Below are 23,694 nucleotides of genomic sequence, written 5' to 3' on the forward strand. Positions count from 1 at the left end.
ACAAGTCTCTGCTTTCAATTCTTTTGTATACATACCCAGATGTGGAATTGCTAGAGCATAGGATAATTCCTTTTTTTTTTTTTTTTAGGAATTGTTCTATTCTTCCATAGCAGCTGTACTGTTTTATATTCCCTCCAACAGTGCACAAGGGTTCCAACTTCTTCACAATCTAGCCAATACTTATTTTCTGAAAAAAATGTTATAGTAGCCATTCCAAAGATTGTGAATGGTTCTCATAACTTTTTAAAACAAATTGTTTGGGAGAAGTTGTTCCAAAAACCGATAAATTTAGAAAAAAGACAACTTCTTTCCTGAGAAAAGTGTTGCTATATTTCTTCTCAGCATTTCCCACTTGAGCCAAGTGGGTATTTTTCTTCCAAGATGATATCATTTATCTAAGGTTTTGATATGTTAAATTCGGTTTGCTCTAAGTTATTAGTAGGGCCAGGTGAATCCTGTTTGATTTTGCAAAGCCGCCTACATGTTTCTTATTTCATAGTCATATGAGCCAAAAATGATGACTGTAGTAATATATCCAACAAAAAAGGGAAATGAATCAGCTGCAGAAAAGAAGGGACTGATTGGGAAAGAACCTATGAAGAGTTATATAGTTCATCTGAATTTTACTTAAGCATACAAAACTATAGCTTCATCATTGATAAGCTTTAATATATGACCTCAGTGATCAAAGACAGAAAAGGTGAAATTCTTGGGTTTTTGAAAATATTTTTTGTTTTTGTTTTTCATATGTTTTTGAGAGAGAGTGTGTGAGCAAGGGAGGGGCAGAGAGAGAGAGAGAGAGAGAGAGGGATAGAGGATCTGAAGCAAGTTCCCCACTGACAGCGAAGAAGCCCATGTGGGGCTCAAACTCACAAACTTTGAGGTTATGAGCTGACCTGAAGTCAGACACTCAACCAACTGAGCCACCCAGGCACCTCTACTCTTGGATTTTTTAAAACTCAAACTCCTTCATTTCATAATATGGTGAAAATGGTTAGAATGAGGAGTTGAAAAAAAAAAAAAAACCTCAGTGTAACACAATACGACAATTTGGGAGAGGTCCTGCACGGATGTATTTAAATATTTTTGTTTCATCAAAAGTCTTGAAGAGAAAAGAAAACAACGACATGAGAGCTAATTTGATTCCTTTTACCACAGTCTTCCTATGATCATATATAAGAAGCTCAGTGACGGGGCGCCTGGGTGGCTCTGTTGGTTAAGAGTCCAACTCTGGATTTCAGCTCAGGTCATGAGCCCCACCCTCGGCTCTGGGCTGACAGCTCAGAACCTGCTTGGGATTCTTTCTCTCCCTCTCTCTTGGCTCCTCCCCAACTCATGCCTGTGTGTGCATGCATTCTCTCTCCCAAAATAAATCAATAAACATTAAAAAAAAAATAAAAGAAACTCTGTGACTTATGGTTATGGAGAAAAAGTCAGCCTATGAACATCAGTGTTGTGTGGTGAAACCAGATTTGAACCTGGTTTCTGAGGAACTGGGTTTGCATATCAGGTTTGTCCCTTTACTAGCTGTGCAATCTTGCGTGAGTCACTCAACCCATTGGAGCAGAGGGAGAGAGAGAGAGAGAGAGAGAGAGAGGCAGGGGCAGGGGTTGGAGAGAGAAGCGGGGCTCACTGGGGCTCGTGTTTTTACTCAAAGCAGGGCTCATACTCTATGGGGCTCGAAGTCACCAACTGCGAGATCACGACCAGAGCCGAAATCAGATGCTTAATGACTGAGCCATCCAGGTACCCTCAAATATTTGTTGAATGAATGAATATTAAGTGAATTAATAAAAAGAATGGGGGGGAAAAGGCTTGAAAATATGCATTTTGCCTAGCTTCCCAGGTGGATCTGTCAGGGAAGAAGCAGGAAACAGGTGCACTCTCAAATCAGAATAATTTGAGTGCTGTTTAATAAGAGCTTGTTTACAAAGGTATGAGGAAATCAGGACAGTAAATGCCCAAGGCTCTTCAACCCACAGAATGTAGAAAGATTGGGAGCTGTTACTAGAAACTAGAAGAAAAGAGTCATAGAGAGAGAGCCAACTTGAAATAAGCTTGCCATTAAGTCAAGGGACTCATTCAGCCCAAAGCAATTTTATAGAGAGGGAGACCTTGGAGAATCAATACCAATCTTTCTCTCCTGTCTCTCTCTTTGATCTCATACTAGGGTTCCCAAACCAGAAGGAAAATGGGACTGGTGAAAAAACACACATAATAATAAATGAATATTTGTCAATTCCGGATGTTAGACTCCAAATGTGTAGTATACTTTTTGTTTTTTATCTGAGATTTCTTAATTTTTCAAAGAAAGTGGTGGTAGTTTTCCATCTACTCCCACTGTCAATAGTTTGTTACTGACAGGAATACCAACCATTTATCCCCTTCTCCATGGTGCTACTAATATGGTCAAAGCCATGTCAGAGGACAGTAAATGCATTTGACATGTGGAGATTTTCTCCTGTATAGCTTTATAAAGTTCACATATACCCTTCCCTTCTACCTGGTTTTGGATGTTTCTCTCAGTTTTGAATGGTGAATTGAAGACAGATTACAAAAATCAGAGTGGCACCTGGTGGCTGACTCTTGATTTCAGCCCAGGTCATGATCTCCCGGTTCGTGGGTTCGAGCCCCACAACAGGCTCCGCACTGATGGTGCAGACCCTCTTTGGGATTTTCTCTCCCTCTCTCTCTGCTCCTACCCAACTTTCACACACCCATGCAAACATGCACACACTCTTTCTCTCGAAATAAATATATAAATTTTATTTTATTTATTTTAATATTTTTTATTTATTTCTGAGAGAGAGATAGAGACAGCATGAGCAGGGGAGGGTCAGAGAGAGGGAGACACAGAATCTGAAGCAGGCTCCAGGCTCCGAGCTAGCCGTCAGCACAGAGCCCGATGCGGGGCTCGAACCCACGAACTGTGAGATCATGACGCAAGCTGAAGTCGGATGCTCAACCGACTGAGCCACCCAGGCGCCCCAATATATAAATTTTAGAAAAATCAGGGGAGCCTAGGTGGCTCAGTCGCTTAAGCGACTGACTTCGGCTCAGGTCATGATCTCATGGTTAATGAGTTAAAGTCCCATATTGGGGTCTGTGCTGACAGCAGCCTGGAGCCTGCTTTGGATTCTGTGTCTCTCTCCCTCTTTTCCCCTCCCCCACTCATGCTCTGTCTCTCTCTTTCTCTCAAAAATAAAATGAACATTAAAAAATATATATTTAACTTTAGAAAAATCGCAGTGAGTGGGAAGGAAGATTAAGATGACCACTCCTAGCCAGGTGACCATGTCAGTTCCCTAATTTCAGTTTCATCTAATAAATGGGAATGTGGTAATATCAACTAAATTGATATCAACCTACCCCACCAGTTTGTTTTAGGTAAATGTATGTAAAATGAGAAAAACCTAAATGCTTACAATATGAATGTAATATATTACCATTATTGCAATACCCAAAATTTCTCTCTCTCTTTTTTTTTGAAAGTTTATTTATGTTGAGAGAGAGTGAGACAGAGAGTACAGAAGGGGCAGAGAAAGAGAGAGAGTCCCAAGTAGGCTCTACACTGTCAGCACAGAGCCCAATGAGGGGCTCAAACACACAAACTGTGAGATCATAACGTGAGCTGAAATCAAGAGTTGAGGCTCAACTGACTGAGATACCCAGGTGCCCCGCAACACCCAAACTTTCAAACTCACTGCCACTTGAAGCTTATTTTGAATTTAAATGTTGGAAAAGTGCTTTTATTTGTTTGTTTTATTCTCTAGCAATCTATGGACTTGTTTGGTATCAGCTGTCTGTAAATCTCCACCTAATTATCCTCAGAAACTAAGAAATAAACATCAGATCCATTCTGACAATTCTGGGCCATGCTAGATTTTCTGTCTACCCTAGCCCCACCATGGGTGGCTAATGTGTTTCCTTCTCCAACTCTCTCAGACTTCTTCAAATTACCCTTCCCATCTCCATCTTGTGCCGCACATAATCTCTAGCTCTCCCACACTGCCCACGTCCCCACCTGTTATGGGCTCCCCTGAATTTTAGAGGGGCTGAATTATGCCCTCAATATTCATATGTTGAAGCCCTAGCTCTTAGCGTGACTATATTTGGAGACAGAACCCTTAAGGAAGTAATTTAGGTTAAATGGGGTCCTAAGGGTAGGGCCCTGTCTGATATAGGACTGATACGTTTTTACTTTTTTCTTTTTAAATATTTACTTATTTCTGAGCGAGAGAGAGAGAGAAGGAGAGAACATGTGCACACACAAGTGGGGAAGGGGCAGAGAGGGAGGGAGAGAAAGAGAATCCCAAGCAGGCTCCACACTGTGTGGCTCAATCTCATGACCAAGAGTTGGGATGTGAGCCACTGGGCCACCCAAGTGTCCCGGGTGCATCCTAGTTTGCTATACTCTCATTCTATGCTGGGGTATAACAAAAAGAAAACCTCTTCGTCCTTTTCTCTTAGCTCTCAATTACCTACTAACTAGACCATGAGCACCTTGGAGGGCAGGGATTGTTCTGTGTGGCTCACACCTGTGCACCAGGTGTCTAGCATGGCAGAGGATTCATAAAAACTTACTGAATAAGTTAAAACCCATGCACTCTTGAAAGAGATCTTTACTCACATGTTCTCTCTCTCTAATATCTCCCATTCTCTCACTACCTCCTTCTTGTCACATTTATAAGCCTTCCCATTCAGAATGCAACCCACTTGATGTCACTGTCTTTTCAAATGTGCTGGTTCTCCAATTTCTTTGAATAAATGGCTGATTTTTACCAGCCTCATTTAGTACCATTCAATACTCTTCATTCCTTTACAATCTGATATCGGTTCCATCAATTTGAGAGATAAGTGAACCGTAGTTAAGGAGGCCTCCTTTTAACCAAATGCACTCATGCCCTCCCAGCCCCTGCCTCCCTCAATCTCAGTGTCTTTTTTGGGCACTGCTGATAACCACTTTCTTCATTAAATTCTCTACTTTCATGGGATTGAGGACACTGTACTTTCTATTTCTCAGACCACACCTTCTCTGTCTCCTTTGGGCATATCCTAAGGCTTAACTCTCTGCTCACTCTTTTTTTCCTACTCACTTCCTTCAAGATGTTTTTGTTCTCTTAATTTAAATTATCAACTCTTTTAATGACTTGAGAAATCACAATCAAGTTGATTGGTTTCTTAATTTAAATTATCAACTCTTTTAATGACTTGAGAAATCACAATCAAGTTGATTGGTTTCATTTCAAATACAGAATCTCAAGCCTCTAGTCAACACAAAACAGCCCAGGGAGTACATTTCTCTAATAGGAACACATTCTCACTCCTCAAGATGACTATGACAGAAAGCCCTGACTTTCCTCAAAACTTTTATAACCCTTTCTCCATTTTCAGTGTTAGTAAAGGCCTCAGTTCAGCTTTCATGGAGAAATTAGAAACCATTGAATGAAAACTCAACACTCAAACTACAAAGCCCTGCTTTTATTTGTAGCTTGATTTTTTTTTCATTGACAGTGGAGGAAAAGTCCTTCTTCCCATCAAAAGCTAATCTCTTCACTTGTGTTCTCCCTCTCCTCCTCCTCTTCTTTTTTTTAAAAATATATTTATTCATTTATTTATTTTGAGAGAGAGAAATAACAAGCAGGGGAAGAGAGAGAGGAGAGAGTGAAAATCCCAAGCAGGCTTCACACTGCTTGCTTGGAACCTGATGTGGGGCTCAAACTCCCATGCTGTGAGATCATGACCTAAGCTGAAGTCAGATGCTTAATGGACTGAGCCCCTCAGGCACACTCTCTCCTCTTCTTTTTATTCTTGTTACCCTCCAAGCTCTTTACTGCCTCAGGCCCTTTGCATAAGCTCTTATAGATGCTTAGAGCACTCTTCCTCATTTTCTTTGCATGGTTCATTCCTCTTGCTTTAGATCTAAGAGTAAATGCCACCTCCTCAAAGAGGGCTACCTTAACCATTTTACCTGAAGTAAGTTTGATTTTATTATTTATCACAATCCCTTGTTTATGTCCTTCAGAATATTTGCTTCCATTACAAGCTATCATGTTTGTTCACTCTCTTTGTTTGTATTCTCAAGCGGAATGTAAAATCCATGAGCTTATACACCATGGTATAAGCTTGCTTACCATTATACCATTATACCTCCAGATCTAATAAGTGACTAACCTATAGAAGGTGCTCAATAAATATTTACTGCATAAATGAATGATAACATCAATTTCCTATTTCCTCCAGAGAGGGAATTCAGTTATTGGAGGATAGGAGAGGAAAGAGGAATGTCACTGCACATACCCTTTTGTACTCTACGAACCAGTGACTGTATTACCTACTCAAAAATAAATTCCGTTAAAATTATAAAAAAGAAAGCAGTTGTATTGTTTCAGTCTAGAGATGATGGTGACTTGTACTTGGATGGTGGCACTGGGGTTGGAAAAAAGCAAATAGATTATATATCTAGGATTTCATGATTGTTTGGGTCTGAGGGAATGAGGTATACCTAAGAATGTCCATCACATTATTATTTATACTAATAAACAATTAGAAACAGCTTACATTTCCATTGTCAGAGAACTAGTTAAGTAAATCATGGCACATATGCTTGATTAAACAGCATTCCATATTGTTCTTTTTATATTTGTATATTATTTTTAATGTTTATTTTTGAGAGAGACAGAGTGCGAGCAGAGGAGGGGCAGAGAGAGAGGGAGACAGATTTTGAAGCAGACTCCAGGCTCTGAGCTGTCAGCACAGAGCCCAATGTGGGACTCAAACTTATGGACCGTGAGATCATGACCTGAGCCTAACTGACTAATCAGACGCCTCATCGACTGAGCCACCCAGGTGCCCCAAAACAGCACTCCATATTTGTAAAATAACTAGGAAATAAAGAATTTGTATCAGGGTGTCTGGGTGGCTCAGTTGCTTGTTTCAGCTCATGTCATGATCTCACAGTTGGTGGGCTTGAGCCCCGCATTGGGCTCCACACTGACAGTGTAGAGCTTTCTTAGGATTCTCTCCCTGTCTCTACGCCTCCTCCCGTCTCTCTCAAAATAAAGAAATAAATAAGCTTAAGAAAGAATTTATATCATGGGATACTGTTCATGCTATATTTAGTGGGGAAAAAAACCAAAATGTGAAAAGTATTTATGCAGTAGGGATCATAACCATGTAAAAACCTCTAAAATTGTGCACTGTGAAAACTAATGAAATACATCAAAGAATTAATAACAGGTAAATGTCTTTGAGTTGTGGAATTATGAATTTTCCAAAAAGGTCTAGATCAATCTCTGGATCACACCCAAAGCAAAGCCATAATCCCTCTTTTCCTGATTTGTTGGCTAAGCAAGGAATATGAATTCTTTGCTCAACTCCAGGTTGGCAGTTAAAGGTTTCTTTCCTAAAGAAAGAACCCAAAATTTGGAGAACAGTCACCTGCTAATAGGCCCTGGACACAAACAATTCTATAGGACATGGAAAGACTTTTATTATTTTTTTAACTTTTTAAAAATGTTTATTTGTGTGTGTGAGAGAGAGACAGCATGTGAGCAGGGGAGGGGCAGAGAGAGGGAGACACAGAATTGAAAGCAGGCTGAAGTCTCCGAGGGGTCAGTACAGAGTCCAACACGGGGCTCAAACTCACGAGCCGTGAGATCATGACCTGAGCTGAAGTCAGACACTTAACCAACTAAGCCACACAGGCACCTTGGAAAGGCTTTTGTTTTTAAATTATTTTAAAATTAATTTTGATTAATTAAAATTGATGTCTATTCATTGTAGAAAAGCTTGAAAATCTAGACAACTAAAAATAAGCCACTTGTAATTCCATCATCATAAAAAACCACAACTTTGATATCATTTGTTATATTTATTTATTTAAAAAATTTTTGGGGGGGCGCCTGGGTGGCTCAGTCAATTAAGCATACGACTTCGGCTCAGGTCATGATCTCACAGTTTGTGGGTTCGAGCCCCGTGTCAGGCTCTGTGCTGACAGCCAGCTCAGAGCCTGGAACCTGTTTCAGATTCTGTGTCTCCCTCTCTCTCTGATCCTCCCCTGCTCATGCTCTCTCTCTCTCTCTCTCTCAGAAATAAATAAAAAACTTAAAAAAAATTTTTTTTATAGTTTATTTTTGAGACAGCGAGAGACAGAGCATAAGTGGGGGAGAGGTAGAGAGAGAGGGAGATACAGAATCCGAAACAGGCTCCAGGCTCTGAGCTGTCAGTACAGAGCTCAATGTGGGGCTCGAACCCACAAACTGTGAGATCATAACCTGAGCCGAAGTCGGACGCTTAACCGACTGAGCCACCCAGGCGCCCCATATATTTATTTTTAAAGGTGATTTACTTATTTTGAGAGAGAGAGAGCACACAAGCAGTGGAGAGGCAGAGAGAGAATCCCAAGCAGGCTGCATGCTGAGCCTAAAGAGGGGCTTGATCTCATGGCCGTGAGATCATGACCTGAACCAAAATCAAGAGTCAGACTCTTAAGCAACTGAGCCACCCCGGCGCTGAAGAATCATTTTAGTTTTGAAATGCATATGTAGGGCTGCCTGGGTGCTTCAGTTGATTAAGTATCTGACTTTGGATCAGGTCATGATCTCTCAGTTCGAGGGTTCTGAGCTGTTAGCAACAGAGCCTGGAGCCTGCTTCAGATTCTGTCTCCCTCTCTCTCTCCCCCTCCTCTTTTCGCGCTCTGTCTCTCTCTCAAAAATAAGTAAACATTTTTAAAAACAAAATGAATATGTGTATTTTTGTTTACACAGTATATGGCTTTATGACTTAATCTTTTCACTTAAAAATATTTCCTACCAGTAGATATAGAACAGTAATATAATACCATTTTATGTACCTATAATTTATTTAACTAGGCCCTTAATGTTGCATATTTAGATTGTTTCCAATTTTTCACTCTACATTTGTACTGTTAGGGCACTTATTCCTAAGAAATGTATTTAAGGGGGGCGCCTGGGTGGCTTAGTCGGTTAAGCGTCAGACTTTCGCTTAGGTCATGATCTCACGGTTCGTGGGTTCGAGCCCCACGTCGGGTTCTGTGCTGACTGCCGGCTCAGAGCCTGGAGCCTATTTCAGAGTCTGTATCTCCCTCTCTCTCTGACCCTCCCCTGCTCACGCTGTCTCTCTCTCTCTCTCCTAGAAATAAATAAAACATTTAAAAAAAAAAAAGAAATGTATTTAAGGTAGTGTCAAGTTGATCCTCAAAGAGATCTGCCAATTTATATTCCTGCCAACAACTCATGAGTGACTGTTTCTCCATGCCTTTCATCGATGCTTTCACTCTTGCCCATCTAAAGAGTTGGCAATTGGCATTTCACTCAATGTTGTTTTATTTTTTACTATTTTAAAATATTTTGCGGGCGCCTGGGTGGCTCAGGTCATGATCTTGAGGTCCATGAGTTTGAGCCCACATAGGGCTCTGCGCTGACAGCCCAGAGCCTGGAACCTGCTTCAGATTCTGTGTTTCCCTCTTTCTCTGCCCCTCCCCCACTCATGTTCTTTCTCCCTGTCTCAAAAATAAAAACATTTTAAAAATGTTTTTTAGGGGCGCCTGGGTGGCTCAGTTGGTTAAGCGTCCGGTTTTGGCTCAGGTCATGATGTCATGGTTCATGGGTTCGAGCCCCGCGTCAGGCTCTGTGCTGACAGCCAGCTCAGAGCCTGGAGCCTGTTTCAGATTTGCGTCTCCCTCTCTCTCTGACCCTCCTCTGCTCATGCTGTTTCCCTCTCTTTCTCAGAAATAAATAAAACATTAAAAAATATTTTAAGTAATCTATTTAAGTAATCTCTACACCCCATGTGGGGCTTGAAATCCCAACCTGAGATCAAGAGTCACGTGCTCTTCTCACTGAGCCAGCCAGGTGCCCCTTGCTCAATGTTTTATTTATTTATTTATAATTCTTATTTTTAAATTTTTTTCCAAAATTTTATTTAAGTTCTAGTTAATTAATAGTTAATAGTTAATCATAGTGTAATATTGGTTCCTGAGTAGAATTTAGTGATTCATCACTTACCTGTAACACCCAGTGCTCATCATAACAACTTGTCTCCTTAATACACATCAGCCACTTAACCCATCCACCACCTACTTCCCTCCATTAACCCCCAGTTTTTTCTCTATCATTAAGTCTCTTATGGTTTGCTTCCCCCTCTCCCTTTTTTCCCTTCCCATACCACTTTATCTATTCATCAATTGATAGACACCTGGGCTCTTTCCATATTTTGGGTGCATTGTACCCCTCTGAATATATTTTCGTATTCTTTGGGTAAATACCTAATAGTGCAATTGCTGGATCATAGGGCAGTTCTATTTTTAACTTTTTGAGGAAATTCCATACTGTTTTCCAGAGTGGCTGTACCAGTCTGCATTCTGGCCAACAGTGTAGGAAGGTTCTCTTTCTCCCCATTCTTACCAACATCTGTTGTTTTATGTTGTTAATGTTATCCATTCTGACAGGTGTGAGGTGGTATCTCATTGTGGTTTTGATTTGTATTTCCCTGATGATGAGTGATATTGAGCATCTTTCCATGTGTCTGTTAGCCATCTGGATGTCTTCTTTGGAAAAATGTCTATTCATGTCTTCTGCCCATTTCTTAACCAGATTATTTGTTTTTGGGGTGTTGAGTCTTCAAGTTCTTTATAGATTTATAGATTTTGGATACTCTTTATCAGACAAGTCATTTGAGATCATCTTCTCTCATTCTGTAGGCTGCCTTTTAGTTTTTGTTGATTGCTTCCTTTGCTGTGCAAAAGCTTTTATCTTAATGAAGTCACAATAATTCATGTTTGCTTTTGTCCCTTACTTCTGGAGATGTGACTAGAAAGAAGTTGCTATGGCCAAGGTCAAAGAGGTTGCTGCCTGTGTTCTCTAGGATTTTTATGGTTTCAGGTCTCACATTTAGGTCTTTAATTCACTTTGAATTTATTTTTGTGTATGCTGTAAGAAAGTGGTCATTCTTCATTCTTCTACATGTTGCTGTTCAGTTTTCCCAACACCATTTGTTGAAAAGACTCTTTTTTCCATTGGATATTTTTCCTGCTTTGTTGAATGAATGTTTTAATTGATAGGTCTTTGACTACTAGGGAGATTAGATATTTTTTATTTGTTGACTGTTTACATTTGTGGATTACCTGTTTATGTCCTATGTTCTTCCCCCACCCATTGATTTTTCTTGAAAAGTTTTTGGCCAGAAAGAAGAACCATTAATGCTTGAGGACCTGATTAAATGAAAAAGGCTTAAAGTGGGTTAGGAAGTAATGGAGGAAGGGAAGAAGGAAAGGAGGAAGGAAAGAGAGGTTCTGTTCAACCCTAACAAGCAGGGAAAAAGACCTTAGATAAAAGATTATAAAAGCCCAAACTTTTCCCAAAACACTATTTTAAATCAAACCTTATATGGAACTCATATGTGAAACTGAATGAAGAGTAGAGCAGTTCTGGTCAAATTGGGAATGTGTAACACAAAGCTATACCTTCTCAGCCTCCTCTTAGCATAATCATCCCCATTCACCCAGCAGAAGCTGTCTAGGTCCAATTTTGTTATCTTACAATGGAGCCCTATTTCTAAATTTTAAAACGATTAGACAAATAATACCACTATTAGACAAATAGCTACTCACAACATAAGCATTTGGTGGCATTGCAACCTATTCAAACTGTAAGTAAAATACTGAGAAGGAGGGGTGCCTGGGTGACCCAGTCAGTTATGCTTTGGACTCGGTTTCAGCTCAGGTCATGATCTTGTGGGTCAAGGGATCAAGCCCCTCATTGGGTTCTGTGCTCATAGTATGACCTGCTTGGGATTCTTGCTTTCCTTCCTCTCTGCCCCTCCTCTGCTCACACTCGCATGATCTCTCTCAAAATAAATAAATAAATAAATAAACAAACAAACAAATAAATATCTTTTAAAAATATATTGAAGAACACCTGGGTGGCTTAGTCAGTTAAGTGCATAACTCTTGATTTCAGGTCATGATCTCATGGTTCCTAGGACCGAGCGCCATATCAGGCTCTGTGCTGACAGCACAGGGCCTGCTTGGGATTCTCTCTCCCCCGCCTTCATGTGCTCTCTAAATAAATAAACAAACATTAACATTTTTTAAATAAAATAAATACTGAGAATGAACTAACATCATCTCTAAAGTATTAGTTTTGCAATTTCATATCTACAAAGTATACAAAACTCCTAATCTATTCCTCCTGGACTATCCTTTCCTCCAAGGACTAATATACTTAAAGCACAGCCACTCAAGTGTCTTTCTGTCATTTCAAACTTTGTGATTTAAAGAGCACAACACAGTCATCATTTTTACCACCCACTGACTCCCCCTCTTCAAGTTCCCCATTTTCTTGCAGCTTTGGAATTAGTACTGACTTTCCCTTCTCCTTTTAAGCTCTAGTCACTAATGCTCATTAATTCTTCCCTTCAGAGACGGGTTGATTCATTGTTTCCCTGCTTACATTGTCATTACTTTCATTTGGACCTATATTGCCTCAGGCCCGGATTGCTGGGAGAGTCTCTCTCCCATTCTGTAGACTATTGCCAAATTAATTACTAATTTTTGTGCAATCTACTATCAACTGAATCTGGTTAACCTTCTGACCTGGTTTCAGGATTTTCTCCAGCTTAGGCTTGTATCTTTCCTTTATATTATAGGATGTTCCAACTTTCCAAATAGTGTGTCTGCTATATGAGAGTTAGAAAAGCTAAGTATCACTAGTGGCTTTATGAATTATATGCTCTCCGTATTCTGATCTCTTTGGTTCCTGGATCTGACTGCTTTAGTTCTGATGTTGTTTTGGTGCCTGGTCTGACTGTTATTTCCATTTTCCTTTTGATACTGAAATTAGTATGTTATATTACTGCCTAGCAGTAATATGGTTCTTGTTTTTAAGGTTGAGTTTAGCCATCCACTTAAGAGGTATGACTTTTATTCAGAACAAACTCTTTAAGCTGGCATTTGTGATTTTCCTTCAATTGGAACGCTTATCTATGGCAGATTCCTTGTATATTTTTTATTTTTTACTTTCATTTTTGAGAGATGGGGGGAAGAGGCAGAGAGAAAGGGGGACAGAGGATCTGGAGCAGGCTCTGTCATATTTTAAAATATTTATTTTTGAGGGGAGTAGGGGCAAAGAGAGAGGGGGACAGAGGGTCTGAAGCAGGCTCTGCAATGACAGCAGAGAGCCCAGCACAGGGTTTGAACTCACAAACTGTGAGATCATGACCTGAGAGGAAACTGGCCACCTAACAGACTGAGCCACTCAGGATCCCCCTTGTATATTTTTTAAGTGCACCTGTCCAGTGCTACCATGTTGCACAACTCTAAGCAGAATCATTCATGTTATGAATCATGTCATGTTGATGGTTTCCCATGTTACAACATACTATAGTTTGTGTTTCATGTTCTCTTATCCCAACCTATTGCATCCATTCTTTCTCCACAGTTGTGGCTCCTACATGCCCACCTGTCATCTGGGCCCCACCCCAATTTCTAGAACCAGTCTTGGCCAGAAATGAGAAGTTTAATAGTTCTGTGTTGCCTGAAGTATAATTAGTCCTGTGTTATCACTGTGTTCTTCAGTTTTATTTATTTATTTATTTATTTATTTATTTATTTATTTTTTAAATATTTTTATTTATTTCTAGGAGAGAGAGAGACAGCGTGAGCAGGGGAGGTTCAGAGAGAGAGGGAGTCACAGACTGAAAGAGGCTCCAGGCTCTGAGCTGGCAGTCAGCACAGAGCCCGACACGGGGCTCGAACCCACGAACCGCGAGACCATGACCTAAGCGAAAGTCGGATGCTTAACTGACTAAGCCACCCAGGCGCCCCTCTTCAGTTTTATTACATGAGCTTCTTTCCAAGACGTGGGTCCTAGTTCTAGTACCTTGTGTTCTGTTTTGCTTTGGTAACATGCCTAGGACTTAAGTCCTACAGGGAAGCTCTCACTACTTGAATTAAAAAAAAATTTTTTTAAGTTTATTCATCTATTTTGAGAGAGATAGACAGGAGTGGGGGAGAGACAGAGAGTGGGAGAGAGACAGAGAATCCCAAGCAGACTGCCACCAATGCAGAGTATGATTCAGGGCTCAAACTCATGAACCATGAGATCATCACCTGAGCCAAAGCTGGATGTTTAATTGACTAAGCCACCCAGGTGCCCCTCACACTACTTCATATTAAAACTCCCTCATGCCGAATCAAGAGCAAAAATGAACTACTGGGACCTCAGCAAGATAAAAAGCTTCTGCACAGCAAAGGAAACAATCCATAAAACTAATAGGCAACTGACAGAATGGGAAAAGATAGTTGCAAATGACATATCAGATAAAGGGCTAGTATCCAAAATCTATAAGGAACTCATCAACCTCCACACCCAAAAAACAAATATTCCAGTGAAGAAATGGGCAGAAGACATGAACAGACACTTCTCCAAAGAGGACATCCAGATGGCCAACAGACACATGAAACGATACTCAGTGTCCCTCCTCATCAGGGAAATACAAATCAAAACCACACTGAGATACCACCTCATGCCAGTCAGAGTGGCTAAAATGAATAAATCAGGAGACTCTGGACACTGGTGAGGATGTGGAGAAATGGGCACCCTCCTACACTGTTGGTAGGAATGTGAGCTTGTGCAACCCCTCTGGAAAACAGTGTGGAGGTTCCTCAAAAAATTAACAATAGAACTCCCCTATGACCCAGCAGTAGCACTGCTAGGAATTTACCCAAGGGATATTAGGAGTGCTGATGCGTAGGGGCACATGGACGCCAGTGTTCACAGCAGCACTCTCAGCAGTAGCGAAAACATGGAAAGAGCCTAAGTGTCCATCAACTGACAAATGGATCAAGAAGATGGGGTTTATCTATACAATGGAATACTACATGGCAGTGAGAAAGAATGAAATCTGGCCATGTGTAGCAACATGGATGGAACTAGAGGGTGTTATGCTGAGCGAAATAAGTCAGGCAGAGAAGGACAAACATATGGTTATGTTTGCACATATAGGTGGATTAGGAGGAAGTTAACAGAGGACGATGCAGGAGAAGAAGGGGAAAAATAGTTGGGGAGAGGGAGGGAGGCAAACCATGAGAGACTCTTGAATGTTGAGAACAAACTGAGGGCTGAAGAGGGTGGGGGAGAGGGGAAGGGAGTGATGGGCATGGAGGATGTTGTTGGGATGAGCACTGGGTATTATATGTAAACCAACTTGACAATAAACTATTTAAGAAAAAAAATAAAAAAATAAAAAATAAAACTCCCTCATGCCAACTACTTACTAAAATGCCTGCTAACTGTTGCTCATTGCCATATACTTGGGTTACTAAATGGCATACTGGACTCGACCTATAGCCTGGCCTGTCCCATCTAGTACCACCACTATCCCAGTAGAAAGGTCTAATTACATCTTGTGACCACTTCTCTACCTTTCCCACCATGCTGTTCACTATGCTAGCAATATGTATCTCAAAATGAAAGGGTATTAAAGCTTATTTAAAATGTGATGCTCCAGAGATGCCTGGCTGGCTCCAGTCGGTAGAGCATGCAACTCTTGGTCTTGGAGTTGGAGTCCCATAGTGAGCATACAGAGTATTTTAAATAAATAAATAGGTAGGGGTGCCTGGGTAGCTTAGTTGGTTAAGGTCATGATCTTATAGTTTATGGGTTCAAGCCCCACATTGGGCCCCATGCTGACAGAACTGGAGTTGGCTTGGGATTCTTTCTCTCTTTCTCTGTCCCTCCTCCACTCATGCTCTCTTTTTCTCAAAAAAACCCAAACATTAAAAAGAACATAAAAATAGGGGCACCTGGGTGGCTCAGTTGGTTGAGTGCCCGGCTTCGGCTCAGGTCATGATCTCGTGGTTTGTGGGGTAGGACCCCGCTTTGGGCTTGTGCTGACAGCTAGCTCAGAGCCTGGAGCCTGTCTTCAGATTCTGTATCTCCATCTCTCTGACACTCCCCTACTCTCTCTCTCTCAAAAATAAATAAAACATTAAAAAATTTAAAAAATATATATAAAAATAGGGGTACCGGGGAGGTCCAGTCGGTTAAGTGTCCAACTTCGACTCAGGTCATGATCTCACAGTTTGTGAGTTTGGGCCCTATGTCGGGCTCTGTGCTGACAGCTCAGAGCCTGGAGCCTGCTTCAGATTCTGTGTCTCCCTCTCTCTCTGCCTCTCCCCAGCTCACACTCTGTCTCTCTTTCTCAAAAATAAAATAAACATTAAAAAAGAATAAAATAAATAAATAATAATAAACAGGTAGGTAGGTAGATAGGCAGATAAATAAATAAATAAATAAATAGTGACACTTCAGTCAGAAAAGCAGTATTGAGATGTTATTGTGAATACCTACTATCTTATTATAGAGACTATATACTTATATTAAGTGAATTAAGGTCACCTTGACTATAAAATTAGGAAACTTTTTTTTTAAGTTTTAAAGTAAACTCTATCCCCAACATTGGGCTTGAACTCATAACCCCCAGATCAAGAGTCATATGCTCTACCAAATGAGCCAGCCTGGTGCCCCCAAATTAGCAAACTTTTAAAACATGACTTTGTAAACATCCTTCCCATATTAGGTACTTTATCTTCTACTGGTTGACACAAAATAATTTCAGGTGCTCTGAATCATAACAAAGCAAAATTCAGAATGAAAAAATAACAAAAAGAATCATATCTAAACAATCAAAATGATCCCTAGCAACAATAACCATAAATTATAGTAAGTGAAAGTAAAAATGATATATTGGATTACCTCCCCAAGTTATTGTTCAAATGCCAAGAAGCAACTTTTTACCATAGAGTGTTTCCATATTTTCTTTTATTTTCCTTACTCTAGAGATAAAGAGCAGGTGTGTATACTCACATTATCAGTTCATCACTTCATTAAATAGGTTCTGGAGAACGTATAAAATCTATGAAGCATATTTGGAATTACAACTGCAAAAAAGCAATGAAGAACCCTTATTTTGTTCTTGTAAAATTTTATTCCAGATTAAACAAAAAAGCAAAATGTTATTTATCATCCAGAGATAGATGGGAGTATAATCATCCTTCATAGCTGCTAGCTGGCAAACTCCAAATGACAGATGTAATCTAGGTAAAAGACCCTCATTATTCCAGATTATATTTACCTCCCAAAGAGATCATGAAAATTAGTCAAAAATATTAGAAACAGATTTACATGAAGTCATATCAGAAAAGCTGAGAAAGTGATGCCTAATGCTTTGAGAAATTGTTTCCACTTAGTATTCAGAAGACTAAATCCTTAAAGGTTAGGGACAGATGGGTTATACCTTAAGGATTAAAACAGTGATGTGTATTTTCATCAGTTTTATAGGATTATTAAGATTCAAGATGTTATTTAAAATCTAGATGTAGGATCAAACAGTCATTGCCAAAAATGGAAAATTTACATTTCTTTAGAGGAAACATAAATATGTGACTATGTGGATCTTGTCTTAATTTACATTTGATAATTCCCATTTTAAATGTTATGGAAAAGAAAGGACATGGTAGCACTGCTACGCTGAACAAGATTCCAAGATTCCATTAACAACAGCAACCAAGAAATTTTATAGTCTACAGTTTTTATTTCTGATCAGGTAAAAAGTTTCAGTTCTTTCTTGAGTTTGCCTTCTGTTAACAATGTATAGCTTGTCAGATAACTACATCACTGATTTCTAAGCTCTCCTTTACTGTATTTTCTTTCCTCTTTCATCAAGATGTACCTGGAAATAACAAGACGACTCAGAATAGCTGTAGTGGCCTTCAGTAATTTTGCTTTACTAATTAGGTTGATCTTATTCCAGTGAAGGCTAATGTCAAATTTATCCAATAGTCTTTGATTTTAGAATTACTTATAATAGTAGAACACTGCATCATATACAGAACTCTTGATCAATAATCTTCTAGTTACAATTCATAACCAGTTATCTTTCTAAACAAACTATTTACAAATGTAAATTTGCAATATTGTTTAAAATAAATATACAATATATAGTTTCTACATTCTCAGACAAGCTTAAAAATGAGGTAATAAAAACTTAACTGATTAAACCTTTACCATTCTGGAAATGGCTTAGGAAAATGATGGCAAACTTTTTTTTTTCCCCCTTAGGTCTCTTCATGTTTTCTTTGAATGCTTCTGAGTATCTCCTTTTCTATGTTGAAAAATTATGTAAAAAATCCTTAAGCTTCGTTGGATAGTCTGTCATCACCCCAGTTGCTCCCAAATCAAAAGCTCGTTTGTATTCTTGTTCTTCATTTAATACCCAAATATACACCTGAAAATTAGAAGCATGAGAAGTATGAGAAGAAATGTTAAAATAGAAAATTATTTTTATAATTGCATTTATACACTACAATCTCAGCAGACCTAGAAACAACCTTCTAAACATGTAATTTTAAAAAATTATTGATGGGGCGCCTGGGTGGCTTAGTTGGTTAAGCGTCCGACTTTCGCTTAGGTCATGATCTTGCGGTTCGCGGGTTCGAGCCCCGCGTCGGGCTCTGTGCTGACTGCCAGCTCGGAGCCTGGAGCCTGTTTCAGTCTGTGACTCCCTCTCTCTCTGACCCTCCCCTGCTCACGCTGTCTCTCTCTCTCCTATAAATAAATAAATTAAAAAATATATATATAAAAAATTATTGAACCCTTTAAAAATATTTTACTTTACTCATTAAATGTACACTGTCCCGCCCTTTGGCTTCAGCTAATCTCTCCTGTATACATAAGGGGACTCCACTTACTGAAATACCAATGCTTTCTTATCAAACATAAGGCAGAACTTAAGGTTTTCATATGTGAACCAGTAAAGCAGCAGCAGCAGAGCTGGGCCCAAATTAAGTCAGTTAAAAGTTCCTGCCCTTTACACTTGTGTTATACTGGTGAGCCACACTGTTTCCAAAATGCGTCATTCCAGAAACTTACCTGAATGCCTCTGGCAGTGAGGTGGTCAAACAAGGCTTTTCTCATTAGCAAGCTAGAAAAGAAAAGCAGAACCAATTTAGTTATTTCTTAGCTCTAACAAAGGACTATAATCAGTTCTTAGACCTAAATTAGTCTAACATTCAGAATTATAATTCCTACTTAAATTTAATCCCAATGCTATAACACAATGGCCTCAAGTGGCCTCACAATAACTACTGTGAATACATTTATGTCTTAACTGCTGCGTCTCCTTTCACTGCTGGCTGCCTGCTGGTGGACAACCAGAACCTGCTTTCTGTTCCTTCCGTAACTAGATCCTCAAGAGACCCATTCTTATTGAAGCCACTCAGTAGAGAAGAGGCTTCTTGTATTTCCCTGTTGACACCATAATGAGAGTCAGAAAGAGCTGAGAAGTCTGTTTCTAACTTTCCAAGTTAAAATAAGGTAGTGGACTTGGGCCAAGTTCTATAATATCATAATTTATTTACATAATGGACTGGTCTTTCAAGTCCAATCTTAGAAATCTAACGTTTGTTAATTACACTATATATAAGAAAACCTCCTTTTTCAGAGTTCTAAATAATTGACTTAAAAGTGAACACTTAGAATACAAATCACTTGAGCATGATGGGAATGAACTATATGGGAAAGTTATACATATTATTTCTATTCTGTTTATGTCTATTAGAATGATTAACAGAAACGAAACATAACAGCAACATTGTGGTATTTATCTAAAATTAAACTCAACATGTCTTAGAAATGAGAGTATTTTCTTTGAAGTAGATGCCCACCCTGCAGGTGGGGCTTCCTTTCTGCTATTAAATCTTGGTGCAAATTTTTCTGGACAAATGTGCCACTAGTCAATATATACTTTTACATACAGTGTATTGCTATACCCACTTCTTTCACCAACTCTTTCTTTGACTGCAGGTTACTGAAAACAGCACAAACAGGTGGAAGGGGATGGCTATATATACCAGCTCTGCTACTAACTAGCTAGATCACCCTAGGCTGATCATTTACTTTTGGGAAGGAGGGCACTCAGTTTTCTCCTGAAGCTGGATGAGATTGTCTCTCAAGATTCCTCTTACAGTTTTCTGACTAGTAGTTAAGGTAGTTCTAAATAACTCATATACATCCACCTGTGGAGTAGGTGCTCAATATGTTGTTACAAATCATATGCAGAAAGCTTCCTCTAAATTATAAACATAGTACTTAAAAGATATAGCTAAAGCAATAACTTGCATATCAAAAAACTAAAATTCTTACATATCAGAAAGCCAGATGAGAAATTTTTGACTTCTGGACATAGTGTGTGGTTCTTTTAGCCTGAAGCAAAATAAAAATTTGAAACATACATTAGAAACACAGGAAGGCATCAGTGTGATAAAATAAAATGAGTCCAAAAACAAAAACAGTGCCTTGCACTTAGTATGTGCTCAAAAAAATTTTATTTAAAAAACAAAGTCAATTAAAATAAAGCCCATTTGGGTCTCTGTTTCTATTGTTTGAGCTATTTGTTTTTTGCTACCACTACCAAAAGGTAACAAAAAATAATGAAAGTTATCTTTCCAGATCCTGGGTGCCTGGGGTTCATATGTTTTCTCTTTTTTGGTGAAGCCTTTCTCACTGTATCTGCTATTACTGAGTATACAGTAGATTTAGTATATGTGCTACCAAAGCAAGCACATACAGTATACAGTAGGTGTAAACATACAACCAAGCTTTACTACAAATTAAAAGACATATGGAGTAAAAATGAGACTAAAAAGATCCTGAAAGCATGTTTTTTCTTCCCTTTTCAATATTTAAAGACTTGGGTACTGGTTTTTTTTTTATTTTTTTAGTTTTTTTTTTTTTTTTTTTAGTTTTTATTTAGTGTCCAGTTAACACACAGTGTAATATTAGTTTTCAGGTGTACAATATAGTGATTCAACAATTCCACATATCACCCAATTCTCATCACAACAAGTGCTCTTTAATCCCTATCACCTATTTAACCCATCCCCCAACCCCTTTCTGGTAACCATTGAATTGTTCTCTATAGTTAAGAATCTGTTTCTTGGTTTGCCTTTTTTTCCCCTTTGTTTTGTTTCTTTTCCCCCCCCAAATGTTTAAATATTTACTTATTTTTGAGAGAAAGAGTGTGTGAGCATGAGTGGGGGAGGGGCAGAGAGAGATGGAGAGAGAGCAACCCAAGCAGGCTCCCCACTGTCAGCGCAGAGTTGGACATGGGGCTTCAACTCACGAAACATGAGATCACAACCTGAGCTGAAATCAAGAGTCAGTTGCTTAACCGACTGAGCCACGGAGGTGCCCCGTTTGTTTTGTTTCTTAAATTCCACAGGGTGGCGGGGGGTGAGGGGGGATCATATGGTATTTGTCTTTCTATGATGGATTTTTTTCACTTAGCATACTACTACTGTATCACCTTCTTTATCCATTCATCAGTATATGAACATTTGGGCTGTTTTCCATCATTTGGCTATTGTAGGTAATGTTGCTATAAACATCAGGGTGCATATATCCCTTTGAACTAGTATTTTTGTATTCTTTGTAAATACCTAGTAGTATGATTCCTGCATTGTAGGGTAGTTCTATTTGAGGAATCTCCATAACGTTTTCCAGTGGCTTCACCAGTTTGCATTCCCACCAATAGTACATTAGGGTTAGCCTCTTTCTCCACATCTTCACCACCACCTGTTGTTTCTTTAGATTTTATTTTAGCCATTCTGAAGGGTGTGAGGTGATATCTCATTGTAGTTTTGATTTGCATTTCCCTGATTAGTGATGTTGAGCATCTTTTTAATGTGTCTGTTGGCTGTGTGTCATATGTCTCCTATGAAAAACGTCTACTCATATCTTCTGCCTATTTTATAATTGGATTATTCATTTTTGGGGTGTTGAGTTTTATAAGTTCTTTATAGATTTTGGATACTAACCCATTATCAGATATGTCATTTGCAAATATCTTCTCCCATTCCGTAGGCTGCCTTTTAGTTTTGCTGATTGCTTGCTTCACTGTGCAGAAACTTTTATTTTGATGAAGTCTTAATAGTTTATGCTTTTGTTTCCCTTGCCTCAGAAGACATATCTAGAAAAAATTGCTATGGCCAATGTCAAAGAAGTTACTATCTGTGTTCTCTTCTAGAATTTTTATGGTTTCGGGTCTCAGATGTAGGTCTATAATCCCTTTTGACTTTATTTTTTATGTATGGTGTAAGAAAACGGTCCAGTTTAATTCTTTTGCATGTTGCTGTCCCAGTTTTAATAGCACTACTTGTTGAAGACATATCTTTTTCCCATTGGATATTCTTTCCTACTTTGTCAAACATTAATTGACCATATAAATGTAGGTTCATTTCTGGATTTTCTATTCTGTTCCATTGATCCATGTGTCTATGGTACTGGTATGTGCCATACCAGTATGTTTTGATTACTGGTATATTTTGATTACTACTGCTTTGTAATATAAGTCCAGAACTGTGCTGCCTCCAACTTTGTTTTTTTTTTTTCTTTGGCTATTCAGGGTCTTTAGTGGTTCCACAGAAATTTCAGGATTGTTTGTTTTAGCTCTATGAAAAATGCTGTTGGTATTTTGTTTAAAATGTTTTTTTGTTTTTTTTTTTTAATTTCTAGGAGAGAGAGAGAGAGACAGCATGAGCAGGGGAGGGTCAGAGAGAGAGGGAGTGACAGACTCTGAAACAGGCTCCAGGCTCTGAGCTGGCAGTCAGCACAGAGCCCGATGCGGGGCTCGAACCCACGAACTGCGAGATCATGACCTAAGCAAAAGTCGGACACTTAGCCGACTAAGCCACCCAGGCGCCCCAAATGCTGTTGGTATTTTGATAAAGATTGCATCGAATGTACTGATTGCTTTGGATAGTATAGACATCTTAACAATATTTGTTCTTCCAATCCATGATGGGAAGTCTTTCCATTTCCTTCTGTCCTCTTCAATTTCTTTCACCAGTGTTTTATAGTTTTCAGAATACAGGTCTTTCACCTCTTTGGTTAGAGTTATTTCTAGGCATCTTACTGGTTTTGATACAATTATAAATCGGATTGATTCCTTAACTTCTCTGTCACCTCATTATTGGTGTATAGAAATGCAACAGCTTTCTGTACACTGATTTTGTATCCTGTGACTTTGTTAAATTCATTTATCAGTTCTAGTAATTTTTTGGTGGAGTCTTTCAGGTTTTCTATATAGAGTATCATATGATCTGTAAATGGTGAAAGTTTTACTTCTTCCTTACCAATTCAGATGCTTTTATTTCCTTTTGTTGTCTGATTCCTGTGGCTAGGACTTCCAGTACTATGTTGAATAAAAGTGGTGAGAGTGTACATGCCTGTCTTATTCTTGACCATAGAGGAAAAGCTCTCCGTTTTTCCTCATTTAGGATGATATTAGCTGTGGGTTTTTTATATACGGCCTCATTATGTTGAGGTATGTTCCCTCTAAACCTACTCTGTTGAGGGTTTTTATTTTGAATGATGTTGTACTCTGTTGAATGCTTTTTCCCATCTATTGAAATGATCATGATTCTTATCCTTTCTTTTGTTAATGTGATGTATCATGTTTGATTTGAGAATAGTGAATGTAGGCCCTGTTTGTTTTTTTTTAAATTATCTTTTCTACTGAAAGAGCATACTTGACCTTTAGACCTACACTGAGTTCCTTCTTCAATTTCCTCGATGCCAAGAGCAGAACAACTACCTGTGTCATTAACTTGGC

At 39.0% G+C, this 23,694-nt stretch overlaps 1 protein-coding gene across 2 annotated transcripts in view; it reads right to left on the reverse strand.

Annotated features, from left to right (window-relative positions):
* Positions 1–16,990: 16,990 nt before the first annotated feature.
* GDPD1 (glycerophosphodiester phosphodiesterase domain containing 1) overlaps positions 16,991–23,694 on the reverse strand; it is a 56,324-nt gene continuing 49,620 nt past the window's right edge. Inside the window, exons 8-11 of one of the 2 annotated variants that reach the window (XM_039247298.1) lie at positions 20,226–20,285; positions 18,954–19,005; positions 18,090–18,309; positions 16,991–17,754 (exon numbers count right to left, since the gene is read on the reverse strand). In XM_039247298.1, coding sequence (XP_039103229.1) covers positions 18,187–18,309; positions 18,954–19,005; positions 20,226–20,285 — 235 coding nt within the window. In that variant the 3' untranslated portion in view covers positions 16,991–17,754; positions 18,090–18,186. Of the gene's footprint in view, positions 17,755–18,074; positions 18,310–18,953; positions 19,006–20,225; positions 20,286–23,694 lie in introns of both variants that reach the window. The other variant, XM_039247297.1, reaches the window with a different exon arrangement.

This window comes from Hyaena hyaena, unplaced genomic scaffold (assembly GCF_003009895.1).
Source record: "Hyaena hyaena isolate Hyena2069 unplaced genomic scaffold, ASM300989v1 scaffold_298, whole genome shotgun sequence".
Classification (NCBI taxonomy): Eukaryota; Metazoa; Chordata; class Mammalia; order Carnivora; family Hyaenidae; genus Hyaena; species Hyaena hyaena.